The sequence below is a fragment of the Podarcis raffonei genome, chromosome 10, assembly GCF_027172205.1.
Source record: "Podarcis raffonei isolate rPodRaf1 chromosome 10, rPodRaf1.pri, whole genome shotgun sequence".
Taxonomy (NCBI): domain Eukaryota; kingdom Metazoa; phylum Chordata; class Lepidosauria; order Squamata; family Lacertidae; genus Podarcis; species Podarcis raffonei.
In genome coordinates this window covers 55,369,376-55,393,294 of record NC_070611.1, presented here as the reverse complement: position 1 = coordinate 55,393,294, position 23,919 = coordinate 55,369,376, and the positions used below count along the sequence as shown (strand labels likewise).

The 23,919-nt window shown below is 41.9% G+C and overlaps 1 protein-coding gene across 7 annotated transcripts in view; it reads right to left on the bottom strand.

Annotated features, from left to right (window-relative positions):
• The window catches only part of DGKI (diacylglycerol kinase iota), a 240,341-nt gene that overhangs the window by 51,406 nt on the left and 165,016 nt on the right, over window positions 1–23,919 (bottom strand). For all 7 annotated transcript variants that reach the window (XM_053407435.1, XM_053407440.1, XM_053407436.1 and 4 more), the window contains 3 exons: window positions 14,364–14,464; window positions 6,719–6,798; window positions 5,959–6,003 (listed from right to left, as the gene is read on the bottom strand). In XM_053407435.1, the coding sequence (XP_053263410.1) occupies window positions 5,959–6,003; window positions 6,719–6,798; window positions 14,364–14,464 (226 nt within the window). The remainder of the gene's footprint in view (window positions 1–5,958; window positions 6,004–6,718; window positions 6,799–14,363; window positions 14,465–23,919) is intronic.

Below are 23,919 nucleotides of genomic sequence, written 5' to 3'. Positions count from 1 at the left end.
GGCCAGATTTAGAAGGCAATTGGGCTGGATCCGGCCCCTGGGCCTTAGTTTGCCTACCCATGCTCTGGGTGCTGCCTAAGGTATGGTCCAGCAACAGCTACAATACAATGGTACCTCGGGTTACAGACGCTTCAGGTTACATATGCTTCAGTTTATAGATTCCGCTAACCCAGAAATAGTACCTCAGGTTAAGAACTTTGCTTCAGGAAGAGAACAGAAATCCTGCTCTGGTGGCACGGCAGCAGTGGGAGGCCCCATTAGCTAAAGTGGTACTTCAGGTTAAGAACAGTTTCAGGTTAAGAACTGACGTCAGGAATGAATTAAGTACGTAACCCGAGGTACCACTGTATTAAACTTTTGCAAATATTGCTTTATTGTGAATTTAAATGCTTAATCAGGATTGTATATGGAAAGTGAGCTCCCACATGCCTATCCACCAAGTGATAATGGCAACAACCACTAGGGACACTTGCATGTGGGAAACAGTACAGAAAGGGAAAGGCTCATGGGAAAAGCACATACTTTGCTTGCAAAATGTGCCAGGTTAAACCCCTCGCATTTCCAGGTAGGAAATGATGGGCTCCTGTCTGAAACTCTGGAGAGCTGCTGCCAATCTGTGTAGCTAATACTGAACCAGTCTCAGCACCAGTCAGTTTTCCAGAGAAGAGCTTCCATGGAATCTCCTAAGCAACACTTTCCAAAGGAATCACCTCACACGTTCAGGTGTGAGCCACTGAGTGACATGCATGCATGAATGAACTCTTCGGGGTAGATTCACATGACTGAAAAATTGCCCCCGGCTGGACAATAAAATCAATGAGCGAGCCAAACAGCCATGCATTTGTCAGATTATTATTTTCTCCAATTGGTTTTTAGGCTACAATGACGATTACACCCACACACTTTCATTGCAGATTGAAAATCTATCTGGACATGCCATGCCGTGACGGATGGTTGCTCAGCCAATTGTGCGATACCTGGAGCTTGCCACACAGCCAGGCCAGTTTTCAGTAGTGAGAATCACTCCTATGGGTATTTTTGAACTTTGTGATGGATTATACTGGGCTATTGTGAATCTATATGAGAATAATTGCATATAAGCTGAGCCGTCAGTAACCGGGTCAATAATGTATTGCCAGTGTCATAAGAACATACCTAGAGGAGCAGACCAAAGGCTCATCCAGCCCTGTGTCCTCATCTCACCGTGATCAACTAGATCCCTGCGGGAAGCTTGGTAGCCAGATACAAGCACAACAGCACTCTCCCACATTTGTGCTCCACGGAAACTGATGTTAAGGGGCATACAGCCTTCAGCAGTGGAGCAATTATACAGCATCATGGCTAGCCATTGATGTCATTGGTCAAATCTTCTGAGATATGTTAAATGGGTGTTTAGTTTTAAAATACAGCCTCTGAAATGTGCACCGAGAAAAGTAAACAAATGTGGAGCACTAGCCTGTCCCATGTTGTTGTTGGTTAAACATTGCAGCCTGCTAGAGGCTCTTAGCTAGTAAACGAAGCCAGCTTTGAAGAAAGCTATAGCACCGTGGCCAAAAATATGCAACTGAACTGTAAATACCATCTGGATTGTGGTCGACTCCAAAAAAACAACTGTTCTTGGCTCATGCATTCTTGGTGTGCAAGAAGCCAGCCCTCTCTGCCTGGGCAATTTCTAAAACCATACTGTTACAACAATTAGGGTTTAATTCATTGAAAGACTCCATCTCTAATTTCTCACGACCAGGCTGATGCTCATTAGCTTGGCATGAGATTTCTGCCGGTGGTTAATGGCCTTTACGTAGGTCCCATGAGAAGCTGCAAGATTCGTCTTATTAGCTGCTGCCTCCGGGCTTGTTTTAAGTCGTCTATCTATCATCCACTTCCCTCCTTCGTTATGCAGGATGGGGAAGTAAATGATGCTCCCGACACCCTTCTCGTGCAAGCTCCCAAGAGATTCAAAGATATGGCAAACCCAGAAGCAAAGCCTGACTTGTGCTGCTTTTGCAAGAACTATTTCTATCACATAAATCCTCCATCCACTTCACACACCAGAATCAACCAAAGGATGGCTTCTCCTTCCTACATTTAGGCATGAACCCTGCTCTGAGCGCGAGTTTCAGAGAGTTTACTTTCTCTGGAAAACAGCAAGCCCTGGGGAATTATGGTGAATTTGTAATACCTTAATTAATTGATTGATTATCATCACCACCACAACCACCAACCTCACTTGGTGAGTGTCAACAGGATTATAGCTAAATCATGCCCAGTGTAAAAGAGGAGAATGATAGCAGGATGCACATCTATGCAGTTTGCAGAAGTACCAAGTTTAGGGGGGGTGTTAAGGGGGCAACCCCTGCCATCCCCAAAAATAAAATGGTCCAATAAAGACTGAGCATGCTCAGCTGCCTCAGCACACTGAAAGTCTGGAGGGAGGGCGGGGAAGAAAAATGCAGGTGGGACAGCACAGATTCTTCCGGAAGACAGAATTTTTCACTAGCTGGGGCACTGAGCAGCAAACCTCCATCCGACAGCATTTTGCTGTAGACCCCAGTGGTAATTGTTCTTGCAGCACAGGAATTCTCAGTTTATCCTAAAAACTGTGATGTGATGGGCACCAAAGGACAGAAAGGAGGAAGCTCCAGGGTACATTGTACAACTTAAAGTGGTGGAAATAAACCACAGGATAGACCCTGCAATATTTGATGCATCCCACATTGCAGACAGAAAGATTCAGCTATAGCTGCACTTTAATCTGAGAGGCACCCTTTGGGATCTCTTACAGGATTCTGGGACACTCTCCATCCCTAACCACATTATTTTGGCACCCCAAAAAACTGCATTGATTGCTGGCGCAGCGGTGCCAGCCTCACACATAGACCTGCTTGCTCTGCTGCAGAGAATAGTGCAGTTCTTGCTTGGCTGATCTACTAATTAACTTGAGTGCAGACACTGCTTTAGGTAAAAGATGCAGAGAATGAGGAATATATGAGAAACACTGACTTTGATAACTCAGATGAAGATAGTTTGACAAGAAGAGGGGAGGGGAGATTCCTGGGCGCAGCTGCACAGCCAATTCAGCCTTCGCTTTTGGCAGTCATCCACTCAGAGATGGAATCTTTTGACTCTCTCCCTGTAACTTTGTAGAAGGCAACCCAAACACAGCAGCTGAACCAGAGGGAGGTGGAGCTCTCACTTACATGAGGGTGGGTGTCTATGTATTAAACATACTGCAGCAAGCAACACACACAAAAAGGAAGGGAACACAAATCAGCATCTGGAGGCAAGTTTCTCATTTGCAGCTGGGTTCATGGTGATGCTATCTGCTGACTCTCCCCATTCCAAACTCCAGGGAGCCCCAAGAATGAAATGTACTTTGTTTATGAGATCTAAAAGTGCCCCAGACACCTTATTAGTGAGACAGGAAGATAGTTCTATTAACTAAAAGGCTCGAGCGCAGGTACTGTCCGTCTTTCTCTCTATAATTCATACCAAGTTGATAACAAGACAATGCTGCTTTGGGTTGAGAGCTCAAAGAGATGCTCAGAGAATACATAAATAACTCCCTGGGAAATTGAAGAGAATCTAGGAGTCCATTCAAAATGAGTAATAATCAAGTACTGATGATGCACAAGAGGATTCGAAGAGGCTCACTTGCGGAACTGGGTGGGTGATTCATTGATATACATCAGGGGTGGGGAAGTGGATCTGCCTGGGAGGCCAAATCATGATTTTCTCAACCCTTTGTGGGCCACATTTGACAGGTGGGGAGAGCCACTTACTTATCACCTGACATCGCAATGATGTCAGGTGACCTTCTTTGCTCCCAGGGGTCTTCAGAAGCCCTTTTCAAAGCATTACATTGAGAAGCACTTTGCAGGTGGGGGAAAAAGCTTGACTTCTGTCCAAGCCAATCTAATTGGTACAGGTGGAGACATCCATCACCAGAGGGAAGGCAATATGGCAGTTCATATTTTACCAACCACAAAACTTGGAAAGCACCAAAAACAGGGAAGATGAAAGGAAGCAATTCCATATGCTTGAAACGAGATTTCTTCCAAGCCCGACACATTTCAGAACAGGGCCTTTCCTCTGTAGCACTTCTTAACAGCAGTCCTCATCAAAAGCAAAGAACTCTGCAGTGAATGCAACAATAATTCCCTTGCTGTTGATGAGAATTGCTGTTCAAAAGCGCCCCAAGGAAGGATTTGTTCCGAAATGTGCAGGTCTTGGAAGAAATCTCATTTCAAGCATCTGCAACGACTTCATTGTCCTGTCCCCCTCCAGTTCATATTTTACATTACCCCTCTCCACAATGTGGATTAAAAAGAGACTGGGACCATTTCAATGGCAAACCGTCAAAGATGATGACCCTCACCTATGAAATGCTAGCTACAAGGAAGAGTGTCAAGGCTCCAGGTTAGTTGCAACAGAAGTATAGTCCTCACAGATAAGAGATGAGATTATAAACCCATTTCTAGACTGTAGAATTTCAGGCTGTTGCTGGGGGGCCATATTGTTAAGTGTTCCCCCATTAAAAACTTTTATGCACCATGAAAATCTATGATTTTTAGGGAAAACACAAGTCTGGAACCTTTGTCCTGATATTCACTTCTTACTGCAGATGGGGGTCATATAAGTACTACAGTTGTTATTGCAATTATATGTACGTATGTTTTAAACAGATGTTATCTATGTATATAGTTTTAATTTTATTAATGTTTAATTTTTTAACGGTTCCCCCCCCTAAGTTTTTAGTGATTCTTGTTTCTTTCTTCAAGTTTCCTTGAATCCCATAAGGGAAAAGGGGGGAGGGGGATAAACAAATACATAATAATAATTAAATACTACAGTATATATTATATACTACAGCAACAGTCCATCTTGTGGGGCTTGGTATAACTCAAGATTTACTATTTATGTAATAATAATAAAAATGTCAGTTGTCTTCATGCATTTAATGTCATGTCTACTTCGGTCTGGAGTCACAACTTTAGTTGGATCAGGTTTGAAATGTTACTTTTTTATGAAGGGACACTCAGTAAAAAAAATTGCAGTTTCCTTGTGTTACTGAGGGTCCTTGGAAGAACAGTTTTCACTGTTTTGTTCTTAAACTGTAGTAATTCACACTGGGGCTTGCTGGTGAACGGCAGGTAATATATTAAATAATGATGGCGGTGGTGGTAACGATAATACCTATTCAATGCAAATGTTTGATGTACCTATTTTTTGGAAATGAAACACTCTGAAAGAAATGATCCATTACTAACTTCACCTTTTATTGATTTTTCACGCTTTGGAAAGAGCAGCAAAGACTGGCCTGAGACCATCCCGACTGATCTTAATGGCACGAGCCCTTATTCTACATGAGAAAATTCAAAAATGTAGAACACCTCTCTCTCTTTTTATAAGGTAGGTCCCCTTGCTGGTGCTATGCTTTATTAAACTCTTCATTTTAGCGTGTGCGCAAGCATGCTGGGGAAAATGATGTGGAAAGTGCATGAAGGTGATAACAAGAGAATGTTCCTTAAGGCGAAACAAGATTAAAAATGCAACTCCGTGAATCAGACGAGATTATATTTAAAATGCACGTTGGAGGATGAACCTTCAAAAACGGATTGTAAATGCAAACAGAAACTGCTGCAGGTGATCTTTGCACGAGCTGAAAATATTATATAAAAAGGAAGCGAATGTGACTTTGCCCTCTCTCAAGAGTCATGTCCTCTTTTGCTAGGAATTATAGGTCAAGACTTGCCAGGAAAATATAGAGGACTATTCATGTATGCCACAACAGCAGCTGGAAAATTACTAGCCCAAAAATGGAAAGAAGACAAGATACCAACTAAAGAAGAATGGCAAGAAAAACTGATGGACTACGCTGAAATGGCGAAGCTTGCTGGAAAACGTAGAGACAAGGACAATAGAGACTTTTTAAAAAACTGGGAACCATTTATGTTGTACCTGGTAGTGGACTCTCTGTGTTGTTGAACTTACAGATTGTAAATCCTAGAGGGAGAAAGATCGAAACAATGAATGGTTAGTCCCAAACCAGCCTCAGCCTCCATCATTTTCCAAACATCCTTGCTAACTTGTTGCCATATACAAACTTCTTCATTTATTATTGTTCAGACATTGTTATTATTGTTCAGACATGTCACAAAATGTTGTGTAGGCTCCTATGATGTAAGTAATGGGCCCCTATATAAGGTGCCTACATTCTGCTATTTATAATTAGTAGTAGTTTGCATCATATATTTACACCTATTATTATTTCATGTTATAGCAAGTTTCTAGAGACTAGATTATGAGTCTTTGTAAATTGTGTTTCTAAAGGAACTTTTGTTATTGCCAAATGCCAATGTGTTTGCATTATTAAATTTGTTATGAATAAAAAATCATTTTAAGTTAGAGCTTGATAATTATTTCACTATTAATACACTTTTCTTAATTGTATTTCACTATAAATATACCTCTGCTTAATTGTATTTCAGTTCAACAATTACTTTGATAAAATACGGCACATATTTTGTTATGTGCAAATGTCTTTAGATACCTATTAGGTCCATAAATTACCAAATAGCATATATTCAACACAAAAAACAGCAACAATTTGTTGTTGACAAAGGACAGCTGGACATTACCTTCAGTAGCCTAGGGCCTCAACAAACCTAAATCCGGCCCTGAATACCTGTGTACATGTGTGTAATTTGCGGCAACTCACCTCCTCTAGGCGATCCACATACATGCGACAGGTCTCCAAGTCACAGTCTCCTCTGACAACTATCATTCCCAGAGGAATAGCTACAGGAATAATAATAATAGTAATAATAATAACAACAACAACAACAACAACAACAACAACTACAGCACATTGCAAAACAGAAAGAAATCACAGTACTGTGCAATCTTTTTAGCAGCACAATCCTATACAACAAGGCTCGTTTGACCTGTGGTCCTCCAGATATTGGTGAACTACAACTCCCATCATCCCTGAAAATTGATCATGCTTCCTGAGTTGGAGTCCAACAACACCTGGAGGGTTATAGGTTTGCCGCCTACGGTGTGCCTGGTGCACACCAACCTAGAAAGCCAATGGGTTTTACTCCAAGGAAACATGTACTGGATTGCAGTCATACTTTAAAATAGAGGTATCTCAACTGTGGTCACCTCAGCATAGTTAATAATAAAAAAATCAGGATTCATTCAGAAAATCTAGTCAAGGCTGTTCACGACAACATAAAATGACATTACTATATTTCACATTATTCCCACAGAGAGAGAGAGTAGAAATTTTCATGCTACATACACCATTGTTCATGGAGCGGGCTTTCATGAGTTTTAGTAATGTAAAGAGCATGGGGAATCAAAGTAAAGCAATTTATTTATTCTTTTTTTAAAAAAAAAATTGTTATTTTGACAAAGTAATAATAATAAATAAATAAGAATAAATTGTGCACCCCACCCCTGAGACCATTCCATTTTAACTATCCAGACTCCCAAAATTTCAACACCTCTTGCGATGTTTTGACCCCTTTTCGTTTTAACATTACAAATTCTACAAACACCCTCCATATCTCCTCAAAATCATTTCTCCTGCATATTCCCCATCTTACCCTAATAGCGTGTGTTAATTTATCATTAATAGCTAATATCCCACACCTCTTTATACCACTCTTCCATTTTATATTCACCTTGCCCCTTCCACTTCCTAGCTATAATAACTCGTGCAGCTGTCAATAAATTTGTGAGCAAATCCAGTAAAGCAGTTCAAAACACCATGGAAACACTGGGTTTCATTAACATCTGGTCATTTATCCCCATTTGTATAAAAGCAAAAATCACAGAAAAGAAATTGCATGTGTCTCCTAGAAGCTTTGAACACAATCCACCAGGAGGTTCTCCTGTTCAATTCCCACTGAAGTGAATCAGAGCTGTTAGGAGCAGGGAACCTGTGACCCTGCAGATGTTGCTGGACTACAAGTCCCATCGCCCCTCACTGTTGGTCCTGCAGGCTGGGGCTGATGGGAGCTGGAGTTCAATAATATCTGGAGGGTTGCAGTTGTCCATCCCTAGTGTAGAACCACAGTAGTTCTTGCATAGCTCCCATTCAGTGTGCAGTAGAATTTCTTAGTGAATTATGCTCTTTGCCCTAATACTGCTAATCCTTCCACCTTTGCAAGAGTGTGTATGAGCATGGACCTCCCTACCCAGCAGCATTGACAACAGTGCTGGAACAGTTTAAGAATAAACTAACCCAGGCATCACTGGCACTGTATTTTTGTAGCGCACAGAAACTGAATAACAACAACTCTATTTCAAAAATACATACTCAGTGCATTTCAAATACATGGGAGAGCTTTAAATTCCTCAAACAGATGGAAAACCTTCAAGATTACATATTGATGCATCATTAAACAATTTAGTTTTCTTCTATCAAACTCATCACAAACTGCTTACGGTTGGCCATATTATGAGCTCTAAGCTGGCTGCAATGGCTTAAGAATTAAAGGACTGTTTCTGACATTCATTTCTGCCATGCTCGAAATTAATGAATAGTCTGCAGTTGGCACTTTGTTTAATGCAGAGCTTTTAAAAGCATAAGAAGCAACAGCAGGCTAATATTTTTCCCCATGTATTTTCACTCTGTTTACCTTTCCATACATCTCTTTAATTTAGCTCCTGTGCCAGTGCTCAGAATACAAGGCAGGTGGGACCTGGCCCCCTTCTCTTGTAACCCATAGCTATAATATTTCGAAGGCAGTTGAAGGGGACAAGGAGTGATTTGATGAAAATGAGAAAGAAACAGGGTATGAAGTTTCTGTATTTCATTAAAAGCCCCCTACCTTTTCCCCAATAAATCAAGTGTTGCACAATGCTACTTCAAGCAACAAGGATACTCTTCTCAACATTAATCAGTGCAGCCCTCCTAATGTGGAAGTACTTGTCCTATTCATGTGAAAGGGGGAAAATACCCTAGTAATAGACCACTGGCATCAAGACGTGTTAAATGCAGTCCATGGGTGAGATGCTCCAGAGAGACTTTTCAGAAGATGCCTATCAATTAGATCTGCAGACACTAGCCACTACTGACGCTATCAAATTAAGTGACCAAGCCCTCCCACTTCTCTTTCATTAACTGGGCAGAAACTCAACTGCAGGTACATAAATATTGAGAAGGATCTTTTTAAAGAAAAATTAACAAACAACTGCAATGGCATAAGATTTCATGGACTACAGCCCACTTCATCAGAAGCATTAAGGAAAATACTCATTTGCCAAGTATCTATACACACATTTACAGAAGAAAATATATGCAGTGCATCCACAAAGACCATGAAATGCAATAACTCATTTCCTGCATTATCCTCCAGCTGATCATTATCATCCAGCTCTTTTGCCTGGCTAGAACATCCACTTGAACTATAACAATGCTTCTTGCATGTCTGAATGAAGAGATGCTAACTGTAGAAGCCACTTACTTTTGCATGGCTGGACTGTACAAAGGTGAGCATCAGTGTCACATCCATTGCCCTGCCCACCAATGGCATAAGACCCTTGAAATTAGGGAATACAGACCCCGGTTTGAAAAATGTTCTCTTCATCCCTGTTCTTAGTGCAAATGTCAGAGGTTTTCAAAAGTGACATCAAGGCACTGATAAGATGTGAAATGGACATGGCTGTCAAACTTTGCTTCTTTGACAGAGTAATGTCTGCTTGCATACTATTATTGGTTAGCTTATCATGCCATAAAAAAGAAGTATTTGAAGAACTATGATTTAAAGGCTTGCTGGGATCTCGTTTTGATGCTTCCTCATTAGCTGCTGGTTTCTATCTTTTTACAACAATAGCCAGTACATCACTGCTGTTCCTGTAAGTGGGCTAAGAGAGAGGTGGTTCATAAATTCTCGTGCTATTTTCTTCTATTAAACTTTTCAGCACGGGGGAAATGAGTGTGTTTTTATCAGAAGCAAGAGCTCCATTTCGCCTGCTGAAATATTACGCCGAAACAAAGCAGTCATTCCATTTTGGCCGAGTGCTGCTGACAGGGGCTACTTAATTCTGAGCACGGTGACATCACATCGCTCGTGCCTTCGGTAATCTGAACAAACTCCAGGTTTAAATGAGCCCTTGGCAAAGTGCTCACTGGTAGAAAATACATACACACACACTAGCAGCCGCTAGTAGGCTTATATGGTGGTGGGATGAAGTACTCTGTCAGTTCTAGGAACTGCCAATTTAATTTCCCATAATGCTCCTGGTGCATCATCATCCTGGGTCCTTGTGGTAAACTTAAATCACAGCTCCCAACTGACTGGTACTTCTACAAAATACTTTTAAAGAGGGGAGGGGACACTGTGGCCCCAATAGCTGCCGGAGAATGCCACATACTTTCTCCACTAATTCATTTTGCTCTCCTTTGATGTAACATTTACCTATATGGAGATTTTGGAAGTCATTCCAGAATTACTCACCGGGTGGAAACTGTTGTATCAGAAGAATGCTTACCCTTAAAGAACAAATGAACTAAGCAATTTGGTTGGACAAATTCATCTTTGGGGAATGATTTGGTTACAGTGAAGGAACTTGGATTGGATTACCTCTCGAGCATACACATACACATTTACTGTCCTAAGTGAATACCTGTACCTCTTATAATAATATTGTTCCATTCTATCACCAAAGTGCTCTGATGGGAGACAGAAAGAACTAAAATAAAACAGTGGGGTGAGTAACAAAAATGGGGTAAAATAAGGTAAAGAAAATATGGCTGTTTCAATATTACAAAGGAAAGTATGGAATCATTTAATTTCTTGGAAGGATTTCAAAAATGAGTTGTCTACCTCCAGTGGAGCCCAGATTAATCTTCTCTGAACAGCATGTATGACGAGTTGGATGCAGGAGTAAAAAAATTCAATTTCAGATGAGGCCACTGATAGAATCAAACTGGTATTTCAAGCAAACAAGAAGAGCAAAATTTATTTACTCTGAGTTTGGATGATCCAGGTTATTACGCTGGTGTCAAAGTATTTGATGCTCCATCATGAAGACATGTCTCAGGCAAAAATCTTAATAGCTTTCCTGCAGGGCTCCCAAAGGGATAATAAAATGCTCATTCTTAAACGGGTTTCTATGTTATGATTTTCATCATTTACTGCCTATTTAGGTGGGCAAGATTGAAAGGGAAACATTGGGAAAGAGTCATGACCCACGCATTTGGAGAGTGATCTACAGCTTTTTCCGCAAAAGAGAGACATCCAAAAGAGATACTGGACATCCTAGTAAACCATGACTTAATGTAGGGGAAGCCAAAGTGATGCCCTCCAGGTGTTGCTGAACTACAACTCCAAGTATCCCATCAGCACTGGTCATGATGGCTTAGGCTGATGGCAATTGAAGTGCAACAACATCTAGAGGGCCCCACATTGCTTATTCCTGTTTTAACATGATGGGAGAAGCCATAGCAAGTCAAAGACTCGTGGTCTCCTTGCCCTTCTCACTCCTCCTGTGGCACATCCACAAGGAGATGAAGCTTTCACTTCCATTTTTGATTAACCATGGTTTAGCATTACACATGAACCCTAAACTGTGATTAATCTTAACTGTGGTTTGTTAAGCTAAGCTGTCTTCATAACTCTTAGTTTGAAGTGGGCTGGTTTAAAACAAACTACAGATAAGGTGAATCATAGTTTGCCAGGTTCAAATGAAACAAGCTGTTTTCTTCAAAAACTGAAAAAAAGGATTCTAATACCTTCACCACTGGAGAGGGGAGCATGAATGGGTAAGTCAAAGGCTATTTATTGTTAGATTTATATCCTGCCTTGTGAGGTAGGCTAGATTGAGAGACTGTTGCTGGGCCAAAGCCACCCAGTGAGTTTCATGACCAAGTGGGGATTTGAAGCCTAGTCTCCCATGTCTTAGTCCATTGCTTCCACTGGCTATTTTCCTTATCTTCTCCACAGAGATGATGCTCACAGCTGGGAGCAGAAAGCAAGTCTACAGTCCCCAAATGTCTTCTTCCATGTCCCTCCAATAAACAAAGGTTTATCATGATGTCCAAACTGCCCCATTGTGTTGGAGGTACTGTCATGCACCACGCCACAACGTTACAAAGGTGAATCACCTCTGCTGTTGCAATCTGGCAATTTTTTTCCTCAGGCAAATGATTTTCCTCAATGAAGAGTTCTGCTCGGCACCATCCAAGACAGCTCTCCCACCACAAACCAGGCAGTCGACATTAGCTAGCATAATTTCAATAATTAATATGCTTTCTCCCCACAAACCCTAACAATTATCTTCATGAAGAATGTTTGGCAAACCCATGACGAAGGCTTTAATTTTCTGGGTGGAAATATGTAGCAAGAGGTGGCACTAGTCTTGTTAGAAGAACCTGTGTTCCCATTATTGAGACCATCATCTTTCAACTCTGGGAAAGAGTACCAGTGAACAGTGAAAAGTGTGTGTGTGTCTCTGTGTGTGTGAGCATAAAACTGTCTAAACAGAATAACCATATTTCTACAAGAAGATAAGCAAACCAATTAGAAGATTTGCCATCCAGTAATTACCAGGGAATCCCATATTGTAAAAAAAGGAAGCTGCAGCTTTGTTACATAACAAACAGCCGTCCTTGTAATTGAATATGAATAATGAGCCAGATGCATGAACAAGACTCTATTAAACTGTTATCGCAAGCAGCCACATCCTGCACTGATTAATGACTCCGTGCATGTCACCAAGGAAAAGGACTTCATTTTAAGGTGTTGCCGTCAACAGCACTGCCAGATTGGCTGACCTCTCCCTTGGACTTCTGCACCATTGATTGAACATGACCATTAATTGCTACAGTACTTTCTCCCAGAAATTGTGTACTGTTTTTCTCAGCAGAGTTTGAGGTTGATAAGGTCTTAACTGAGAATCAGGAAAATTAATGGGAATCTTCTTCATGACTACAAGGGTATTTGCATGAGGCCCTTATGGTATAAGACATTTGTATTGTTCATATGCCAGAATGAAGTGTGTGATTCAGCCTTTCATCCATTCCATGCAGACTTGCCAGATGTCTCAAGAAAGTGCACCAGCAGGGCATGATGGCAATAATAATAATAAGAAGAAGAAGAAGAAGAAGAAGAAGAAGAAGAAGAAGAAGAAGAAGTAGTTTTTATTTATATCCCGCCCTCCCCAGCGAAAGCCGGGCTCAGGGCGGCTAACAATAAAATAATACAACATTCTAAAATCATTTCATTATAAAATTAATTCAAATCAAATTGATGGCAACCATTGGGCTAGAGTTCTGTGAAGATTGCCAAAGGAGGGAGTCAGGCTGTGCCCTGGCCAAAGGCCTCGTGGAACAGCTCTGTCTTGCAGGCCCTGCGGAAAGATGTCAAGTCCCACAGGGCCCTAGTCTCTTGTGACAGAGCATTCAACCAGATCGGGGACACAGCTGAAACAGCCCTGGCTCTGGTTGAGGCCAGCCTAACCTCTCTGTGGCCTGTGTACATATCCATATGGTATGGGTTTATTCCAAATAAATGGCCTGCTTGCTCTGAAAAGAGGAGTTGCTACTTTTGCCTTATCCACCACAGCTGTCCGTTGCCACACCAGATCTCTATCTTCAGGGCTTTTCTTGATTCCCTGTTTGCTCAACCATTACAGTCATACCTCATGTTACGTTTGCTTCATGTTACTTTTTTTCAGGTTGTATCCCACAGCGACCCAGAAGTACCGGAAAGGGTTACTTCTGGGTTTCACTGCTCGCGCATGCGCAGAAGCGCTAAATTGCACTTCGCACATGTGCACAAGCACCAAATTGCACCGCGCACCTGCGCAGATTCAGCACTTCAGGTTGCGGGCTTTTCATGTTGCGAACGGGCCTCTGGAATGGATCCCATTGGAACAGGTACCACTGTATACCTATAATGATCGTGTCTGCTTTGGAGATTGTTTCTTGCAATGAAGGACTAAACGTCATAGAGGGATCAGCTGGTTTCTGTTCACAGGAAGCGTCCAACTACAAGAGCAGCATTTTAAAAGAAAACATGCTGGTAAACACAGGGGAAGTCCCAACTGCCTCTTTCAAAATGGCGCCAAGCTATAAGTTTGGAGGGCAGGAGATGCTATAAATGCACATAAATCTTCTTGCCCAATGTTTTCCCTCATAAAAGCCACCTTGCCAGGCATCAGGAATGCACTCGGGTTCTGTGGAGCACAAAGCAAAGAAGGCAGGAACTGGCAGCAAATGGCTGTTGACTAAGCCCAACCAAAACATGTCAGCCTAATATCAAAAGGCTACCTATATACATACCTATATACATAGGAGAACACATGAATGCAGTTATACTAATCAGCCATATGTTTATATATATACTTACAAGCTTCCCGAAGCTTTTCCTTGTCATAATGCAGTCCCTCATAATCCTGTAAACTAATTCTGTTCACTCTGATCCTCAGGCGCTCTAAGACAGCATGGGGACTGCAAGGAAAGGCGAGAGAAATGTTAGGCAGGGTCACAGCTAACATCGGTTTTCAGAAGAGAGAATCTGATTTTCCTAGAATGAGCTGCAATGAGAGACGAAGAACAGAAGCAAAAATCAAAAAATCAAAATCAAAATCAAATCCCCACGAGCACTGAGCTGCCAATCTCAAAACACGAGATTTCTGCAAATAAAACAGTTCAGCCTTTGATTCAATGGAACAGCATTCCTTGAAGGTCACAGGGGTCAACAAGTCCTTTTGAGAAAGTCAGAAAAGTTTCCGTTTCTAATCTGGCGTGCACCTGCTGGGTTTTTTTCCATTAAAAATTTGAAATCTGCCCAGCTGTAGATTAGGACTTCCTACAGAGGACCTTATGTGGGAGACCCAGCTGTCTAAGATGAGGAGGAAGGCTACCTGAGAGGCCCTTCTCTAAAGTAGTTCTCAAGCTGGGAAAAGCTTTTCCCCAGAGAGGTTTGTCTGATTATTAAATAAATAAATAAATAAATTTATTAGACACCTTCCCTCACCACAGGCAGCTCAAGGCATCTTTACAAAAATAAAACCAACCAACCAACAAATAAAAAAAACCCCTATACATTCATTAAAACTAAGGATGGAAATAAATAAGTAAATAACCCCCTTTGTTGTTGTTGTCTTTTCTGAACCAGGATTTTGCTGCCTGTTCTCAACTTGATTTTATATTTTAATGGATTTATTTATTATCTATCTATCTATCTATCTATCTATCTATCTATCATCTATCTATCTATCATCTATCTATCTATCTATCTATCTATCATCTATCTATCTATCATCTATCTATGCACAGCCCTAAGAATATAATTTAACAATGGCATAACAGTACCTATAAATGAATGAATGAACAAATGAATGAAATTGCTGTGCTTTTAGCAGCCCTCAATATGATGAACCCAGCACAAATGAGCTTCACTTGAACTTTTTGAAGATGCTAGCTCACACCTGCAAGCAGCTCCTCTTAGCAGCTTAGCACAACACACCTGACCCAATTTCTCTAGACAAAGTGACAGGCATATCCTGAACCCCAGATACTTTAGGAAACATTCTAGATTTGCTATTGAATAAAAAGACAAAGTTCACCCCTGCCAATAACTGTTTGAAGCGAACAGCACATACATTCCAATGAATGATTAGCAAACAGTTTAATAAGGAATTTATTATAAGCAGAAGTCTCATCAATGCTGACTCCAGGTTTTGGAGGTACCTTAGATAAGACACCCTCCCTGATTGAGTATACCTTATCATTGCAACAGATCCAAGAGGCTTTAGAGCAATCAAGCAGTGTATAATTTTTATATAATAATATCTGACCATGCCAACCCTCAGTAACTTGAATCCATTCATATCAATGGGTCTACTACTCTGATTCAATTAGCTATCACTCTGTAATGCAATAGCTACGTTTATACTCTGGGCAATGGTTTTATCACAGGAGGAGGGCTGTCTTTAGATGGTAATGTACATTGCTTTGCTCACTTCAATATGTGCTACATTTTGGGGGTGGGGTCTGTTCATTCTGCCCTCATGGCACCACTGCATATAAGCTAGAGGAATGTTTCTCAAAAGAACCACTTGGATGCAAAGCAGAGAGCCAGTGTGGTGTAGTGGTTAAGAGCGGTAGTCTCGTAATCTGGGGAACCGGGTTCGCGTCTCCGCTCCTCCACATGCAGGGGCTGGGTGACCTTGGGCTAGTCACACTTCTCTGAAGTCTCTCAGCCCCACTCACCTCACAGAGTGTTTGTTGTGGGGGAGGAAGGGAAAGGAGATTGTTAGCCGCTTTGAGACTCCTTTGGGTAGTGATAAAGCGGGATATCAAATCCAAACTCCTCTTCTTCAAAAAAAAAGAAGGGTATATAACCATTTTTTTTTTATTAGTTAGCTGGTTAGTTTCTTTGTTACATTAATACACTGCCTTACTCCAAGGAAATCAAGGTTACATGGTGTTCCCTTCCACATTTTACCCTCACAACAACCCTGTGAGGTAGGTTAGATTGAGAGGCAGTGACTTGCTCAAGGTCACCCAGTGAGCTTCTTTTCTGAGTGGAGATTTGAACTCTGGTCTCCCACGTCATAGTCCAACACTCTAACCACTGCTCCACACTGGCCATTTTCCTTGCCTTGTCCACAGAGGTGATGTCAGCGGCTGGGAACAGAAAGCATGCCTATAATCCTTAAATGTCTTCTTCCATGGGTTTTGTTTTTTAAAAAAATGACGGGCTTAACATTTATTAATATTGGTCTCAGGGCAGGTTGTGACATGTGGCTCTTTGTTATTTTATGCATCCAGCTTCAACAACAACAAAACAGCACTTTCCTTTCAAAAAGTAAACTTACAGCGTATGAATTATTGCATCATTATTCCTTAGCTTAAAATCTACCAGACCTTTTGGACCTAAGGCAATATATTTTCACTGACCTCTGGAGTCTATGGAGAAGGCTATTAGCAAATATCTCTGAGGAAGCTGAATTTGTTCCTTGGTTGTTTGCTATAAACAGGTCTGTCACCTCTGGACAAATTTTAAAAACCTAGAAACAACCTGAGCGCAAACTCCCTATTAAAGCAGCACCTAAAGGCAGAGACTGTCTGGTCTTGGAAGTGACAGGAAGTAACAGTCAGTAACTACGGGTTAAGACCATGAACTGAAAATACATATATAATATATAATTTTCTTGTTGTTGTTCATTGCAGCAAGCAACGAGGAATACAACACATTTCTGAGCTTCAGAGGTTATGCTGGAATTTTAAAGGATTCTAAGAATAGCGAACCAAACCAGCTGAAATAATTATGGTTTTCACATTGCTCTGGACAGACAATAATTCCCCAGTGCTAAATAGCAGCTGCCATGCTGCCCAGGTGCCCTCAGATGTCAAAAAAACCCCTCTCTCTATGCAAGGCAAGCTGTCATGATTCGTCTGAGACAGAAAGCTGCACCCATAACTTCCTGAGCAGCTTCAGGGGACAGCTGTCTGCTTTAGCTGGCATTCGGACATCTCATCTAACAGGGTTGGATCTACCTGTTGCTTCTTTTGTTTTTGTAGGTAGATCTGGAGATTCAGAGCTCTGGGGATAGAGGAGAAAGCAGCAGGCGAATAACAGCAGGCTGCAAGCCAGGTGATTCAGCCCCTTTCTTGACTCAGACATTTATTTAACATTCAAAAAGAAGTTGACTGAGAAATTAAGATCAATATGATGGATGGTGCCAGTGCCCTCCAAAGTCGCAGGAGGTGGGAAAATCAGGGAGGGGGCGTAAATTAAATATTGACAAGACTTTTAAAGAATTATATGGGCTACATTTTTTTATTTTACTTGTGTTGACCTGCGGTTGTTGCTTTGGGTGGTGACTGCGTGGTTTTGTGTGGTTTCTCATTAGATGGTACAATATGAGATAATGTATAAAAACACATTTTTATATGGAAAGGTATTTTTAAAATGCCAGAGAGCAGATAATGAAATGAACCAAGTCCTCAGACTTCAATCAACACAAGTATTTAATTGAATAGTCCATGTCTGAGGAAAGGGGATGTATTCCAGCAACGTTGCAGTGAAAACTGAAAGACTAATAGATACAGAACAAAATAAGGAATGGCAGCTTCCTCAGTGCTCTAGAAATTGTCTCTCTCTCCCCCTTCAGACAAGCACCTTGTCACCACTATCTGGATATGTTGGCGTAAGAACAAGATACAGAGATGAGTACCCTATTCTTTTAAGTTTTGAGTGCTGCCTAGGCCATTTGGATAACTAGTTGTTGTTCCTCAGAAGACCTGAGGAAACTCATATATAATATCAAATATAAAGCTTACATTTAATTTTGCAACTGTATCTTTAGGGAAAGGATGTCCACAATAATACTGAAGAATCCATTTTTTACCAATTCCAGCATTTTTAAGACAGGGATTATATTGGCTGATCTAATTCTAACATCTTTGTTTTGAAATTATTGGCCACTTCTTGCAGAGCTGCCATTTATTTTATACAGCGCTCAAGTTGAGTGAAGATTTTCTGTGATCCCTTTTAGCCTTATCCACATCCTTTAGAAAGTTGCTGGGATTCAAACTGAGTGGGGAAGAGTGTTGTTACACTCAGGTCCTGCATGTGGGCTTCTCATGGACATCTAAGTTGACCCCTGTGGGAGCAGGATACTGGATGATGATGGGTCTTTGGCCTCAACCAGTTCTTCTCATGTCTTTTTATTTGTCTACTGGTACTGGACAAACAAGGGATGCGGGTGGCGCTGTTGGTTAAAACCACAGAGCCTAGGACTTGCCGATCAGAAGGTAGGCGGTTCGAATCCCTGCGACAGGGTGAGCTCCTGTTGCTCGGTCCCTACTCCTGCCAACCTAGCAGTTCGAAAGCACATCAAAGTGCAAGTAGATAAATAGGTACAGCTCCGGCGGAAAGGTAAACGGTGTTTCCGTTTGCTGCTCTGGTTCACCAGAAGTGGCTTAGTCATTCTGGCCACATGACCCAGAAGCTGTACACTGGCTCCCTCGGCCAATAAAGCGAGATGAGCGCCGCAACCCTAGAGTTGGCCACAACTGAACCTAATGGTCAGGGGTCCCTTTACCTTTACCTTTATTGGACAAACAAATCCAGAAACTAGGTTTACGAGATGTTGCAGGTATGCAGTTCACTGTAGACTTTGCAGCGATTTCTCAGTCATAAATTACAAATCAACATGGGCATTTTTGAGACCAGAAAGCCTCTGGGAAATGCAATAGCTATGTATTCATATAAGAGGTTCTGTTTCATTGCCTCCTAAGGCACATGTTAGCAAAAATGATAGTCATTTGTATTAGGCAGTGCTAATGACACTGAACACTGTTGGAATTCTCACTTGTATGCCAAAACCCCTGCCACAGAGTTGGGTTTCCAAAGTGGTGGAATGATAAATTCACAGTAACTTTCTGCCCAGCATGAAGCCTAGATGTATGTATTCTGGCCTTCAGCATCAGTAGCCAATGAGCCAAATGAACTCTTGCACAAATGGGTTTGTACACAAGCAAAGCTGTGAACTCTAAAAATTCTTCCCAAGCACGTTTTCCTCCATGCCATGGATATTTTTCATTTATGTATCCGTTTCAATCGCTGTAATCCCACTTTGCATATGAACAATTCCCAAGGCAATTTGCAAATAAGAACACACACAAAATGCACTGAAAAAAGATCGAAATTTACAATTAATGAAACAGATTGTAGCAAATAAACTATCAAAGACACAGCCAAGTTCTTATCTGGGGGTGGGGGAGGAATGGAGCCATACAAATCCCCTGAAAAAGGGAAGTCCAAAATTTTGGGGCTGCAACAGAAAAGGCCCTGATTTGTGGCCCTTTTGGCAGATTCTTGCTGGCAAGATCTGTGGTGGATCTCATTTGGAGGAAGCATACACACAGAGAATCAGAATCCAATCCGTTTAAGTCCATAATTGAAATGGGCCTTGAAACAGAGTAGTGGCTGGTACAGTTCTTTTTCAGACATCATATTTAGGATCTTATAAAAGACTCTGAGCCAAGCCCCAAAGGAGAGAGAAAAGCATAGAACAGTAGCAGATGCGGCCCTCTAGGCCTCTCTATCTGGCCCTTAGGGATTTCCAAAATCAGAGACCTTTTCCCAAACCACGTCCATCTACATCCCTGCTCAATGTTGCCAGCCTTGAGTTTTTAATTGTGACAATGCTTCTTATTTGCCCAGCTAGAGAGGGGTGTCTGCACAGAAACATCTGGATTCAACTGCACCAGTCTATTTTGCCTTTGGCACCACTTAGAAGATTGCCCATGAGGATATGTGGACCTTGGGCTGAAAACACTTCTCCACCCATGGACAAGAGAACTAGAAACCACAATGAAATGTAGGGTGCTCCCTTATACAAAGCAAGACCATTGGCCAGCTCACATTTCATGCACTCCATGGTTTGGGGCAGGGGACATGCTGATGCTGCAGATTAAACCTGGGACCTGCATGCTAAGCAGATGTTCTGCCACTGAACTAGAGTCCACATCTAAAGGTATGTGGCCAAAGAAGATACCCTTGCCACTCCATAATACAACAATGAGGACTTTGTAGCCCTTGAGATGCTCCTGGATTAACAATTCCTATCAGCCTCAGCCAACATGGGATGAGGAAAGTTGTAATCCAACAACTTTTGGAGGGTCGCAGAGTCCCAATGTCCTCACCCTGCAAACAAGCCTCAGAATCAGAGTTTCCAGCTAAGGAGGTTCTAGGCTCTGAGCCTATTGCTGGAAAAAATGAGATTGCTGAGCTCCACAGCCAAGGGTCAACAGAACAACCTCTCATACCCCCAGGGCCTGTAAGGCTGGAACCTAGACCCTCATGGGTGCCTTCCATTGAACCTGAAGAACCAATTTGCCTCATCACCAGTCCACTGGTGCAGGAAGTACACCATGTACGTATTAGGCTATAGAACAGAGGGGTGCCCATCTTCCAGTCAGAGGACTGACCCTTTAAGAATCTGAAGTTACCCACAATGGGGAGGAGCATGGGAGAGGTAGTCTGGGGGCAGAGGCTGAAAAAGGCTCAGGTTGCTCTCAAACTTTATCAGAGCATTTGGAGCTATCCATGGTCCTGAAACTCCTGCTCAGCCTTGCTTCATGGGATCTAGCAACAGTGCAGAACACAAAAGGGCAGGGCAGCCATAGATCCAGGAGATGATGTTGGTGGGATGAAGAGGAAGCCCACACTGGACCTGAAGTCCCTTCTCCCAATGTCTAGGACTAAAGCATATGAAATCTATAGCAGGCCAACACTCCCAAAGTCCATCTCCCTTCAGGTGCCAGCTTCCTCTCATGCCCATCTGGGAAAATGTACCCAGACACCGCTCTGACAATATGACACACACCTGTGTTGAAGCTGTGTGACTCTAACACTGCCTAGTTAATTATCCAGACCCTGTGGAAATACTGCTGCTGTAGCAGCATTTGGAATGTGTATTTCTTCCTCCACTGACATGCAAAAAGAAAAAAATGAGAGAATCCAGGCTAGCGGTTGAACCCAGAGCACTCATCTGACATCTAAACAACATTTCTGCCACAGCACCAGTTTGATTCAGCCGGATGAACACTTTTAATTAAAAATACACCCTTATTCTCTTTCCAATTATTTACAAGTCTTGTGAACCATATCTTATCCTTCAAGTGTCTGCGTAAAGTCAGACAAGGGAGGAATTCAGTCACAGATTTCTGACAGATTTTTTAAAAAGGAAAGAAAACAGTCTACATCACATCCCATTGAAATTCTAACTTAGCTGGTATGATTCAGTGAGAAATCTGCCTCCATTTAAAAACAAAAATCCCCTGAAATTAAACTTCAGAAAATGCACATCTCCCCTGGGCCATGTTTGCAGTGACAGATTAATGAATTACCTATCTTCTGGAGAAGAAATAAACATGCAAAACTAATTAAATCCCCTTGCCTTTAGAACAATAGGGAGAAGGAAAACAGCGGCCACAAAAGAAAAATAATTAACCTTGCTACTGAGATTTCGTTGTCAGAGCTTAGAAGTGATACATTAAAAATGAGGCTCTCTTTGACAATGCTTTACTCATTCAAAACATAAATAGATGCCATCAGAGGAGAGAGAAAAGAGTTTTGGGGCATCTTAAAGACAATGGCTCACGTCTCCAAAAGGGTACGGGAGAATGTGATGCTAACAACCAATGCCAAGATGAAGGTCTACCAGGCTTGTGTGTTGAGCACACTGTCCTATGGAAGTGAGTCGTGGGCAACTTACAACTGCCAGGAGCAACTCTGCAACACCTTCCTCATGTGTTGCATCCAAACGATTTGGGGCATCACATGGCAGGACAGTCTCTCAAACAAAGATGTGCTCTCCCAAGCCCACATTCCCAATATGTTTGCACTCCCGTCTCAGTGATATCTATGCTGGCTTGGTCATGTCCACAAAATGGAAGGTGGTAGGATTCCCAAGGAGCTGGCTTCAGGCACCAGGCCCATTGGCAGACCAACTCTGTGTCACAAAGATGTCTGCAAATGTCTCTCCTGTATCAGTATCTGCAACCACAGCAGGCACAGTAACTCTCCAACAGTTTGATCCCCAAAGGCACACTCTTCCATTGTCTCCTGAGACACAGTGCAGACATACAGAATACTTGGCCAAAGTTTCCCCACAGACTCCCTCTATTTAAATTACAGCAATTATTTACACATTTAGTCAAGTATCTGCTTCCTATTCATATAAAATAGCCAATTTTATGAAAATATCTGTCATCTATTGGGGTGATCCTCCCCTATCCGGCAGCCAGTAAACTGCCACCCTAACAGGGATACCCAAAATCCCATGAAATACAGCAGCTACGGTCTGTGACATTTCAGCGCAAAACTCCAGCATATAAAAACTAATCACAGATAGCATTCAATATAGCATTAACCATCAGTAGCACCATCCACAGGCTTTTACTGAACCCAAAATCAACTCTGTTGGCACTGAGTGACTGGCAAGGAATGCAAACACCTGAGCACATGTTCGTTTGGGTGGCAAGTTAAGTCACAGCAGATGAGCATGCAATGCCTTCCGACAAATCCATGCAGGTGTGTCTAATGCCACAGAGTCAGAGACAACACATCACAGACTAATAGTGTATCAGCAACAGTTCTTTTCCTCCAATATGTCTCCAGGAGATTTACTTGGAGCAGGATTTACTTGGTGCAGTGCTTAGAGTGTTGGACTAGGACCTGGGAGACCAGGGTTCAAATCCCCATTCGGCCATGAAGGTCGTTGGGTGACTTAGGACCTCTTTACCTAACCTACCTCCCCACAAGGTTTTTGTGGGCATCAAATGAGGTGGAGAACCATATACACTATTTTGAGCTCCTTGGAGAAAACAGTAGGATATAAATGCAACAAATGCAAATGCATTTTCATGTGCTTAACTTCCCCTTGAATTAATTTATTTTGTAGCAATGAGGCCCATGGTACGTACCCCCAAACAGCTACAAGGGAGACTGGTTCCTTCATGTTCAGTGTATTTAGCATATTTTGTTAATATCCTAATAATATTATGAGTGAGGATTTGTACCTAGCAAAAATAGCACCACTCATGACCAAGAGGGAGGTATCAATAGGCTTGGGGAAATGTTTTTGTTTAAATCTAGCGAGGTTTTCCTAGTAGCTATTGAGAGTCTTATCTTCTATTAATTTGTCTAATCCTCATTTTAAACCATCCCAGTTGGTGGCAATCATTGCCTCTTGGGGGAGTGAATTCCATAGCTTAACTATACACTCTGTGAATATGTCCTTTTTTTAGTTTGGCTTGACACCAAAACAGCCCATCAAGGACTGAATATCCTCAGTAACTATGGAATGGTGGCTGAATGTTGAAGGTTGGGGAATGGGGAATGAAAATACAGGGGTACCTTGGGTTACAAACACCTCAGGTTA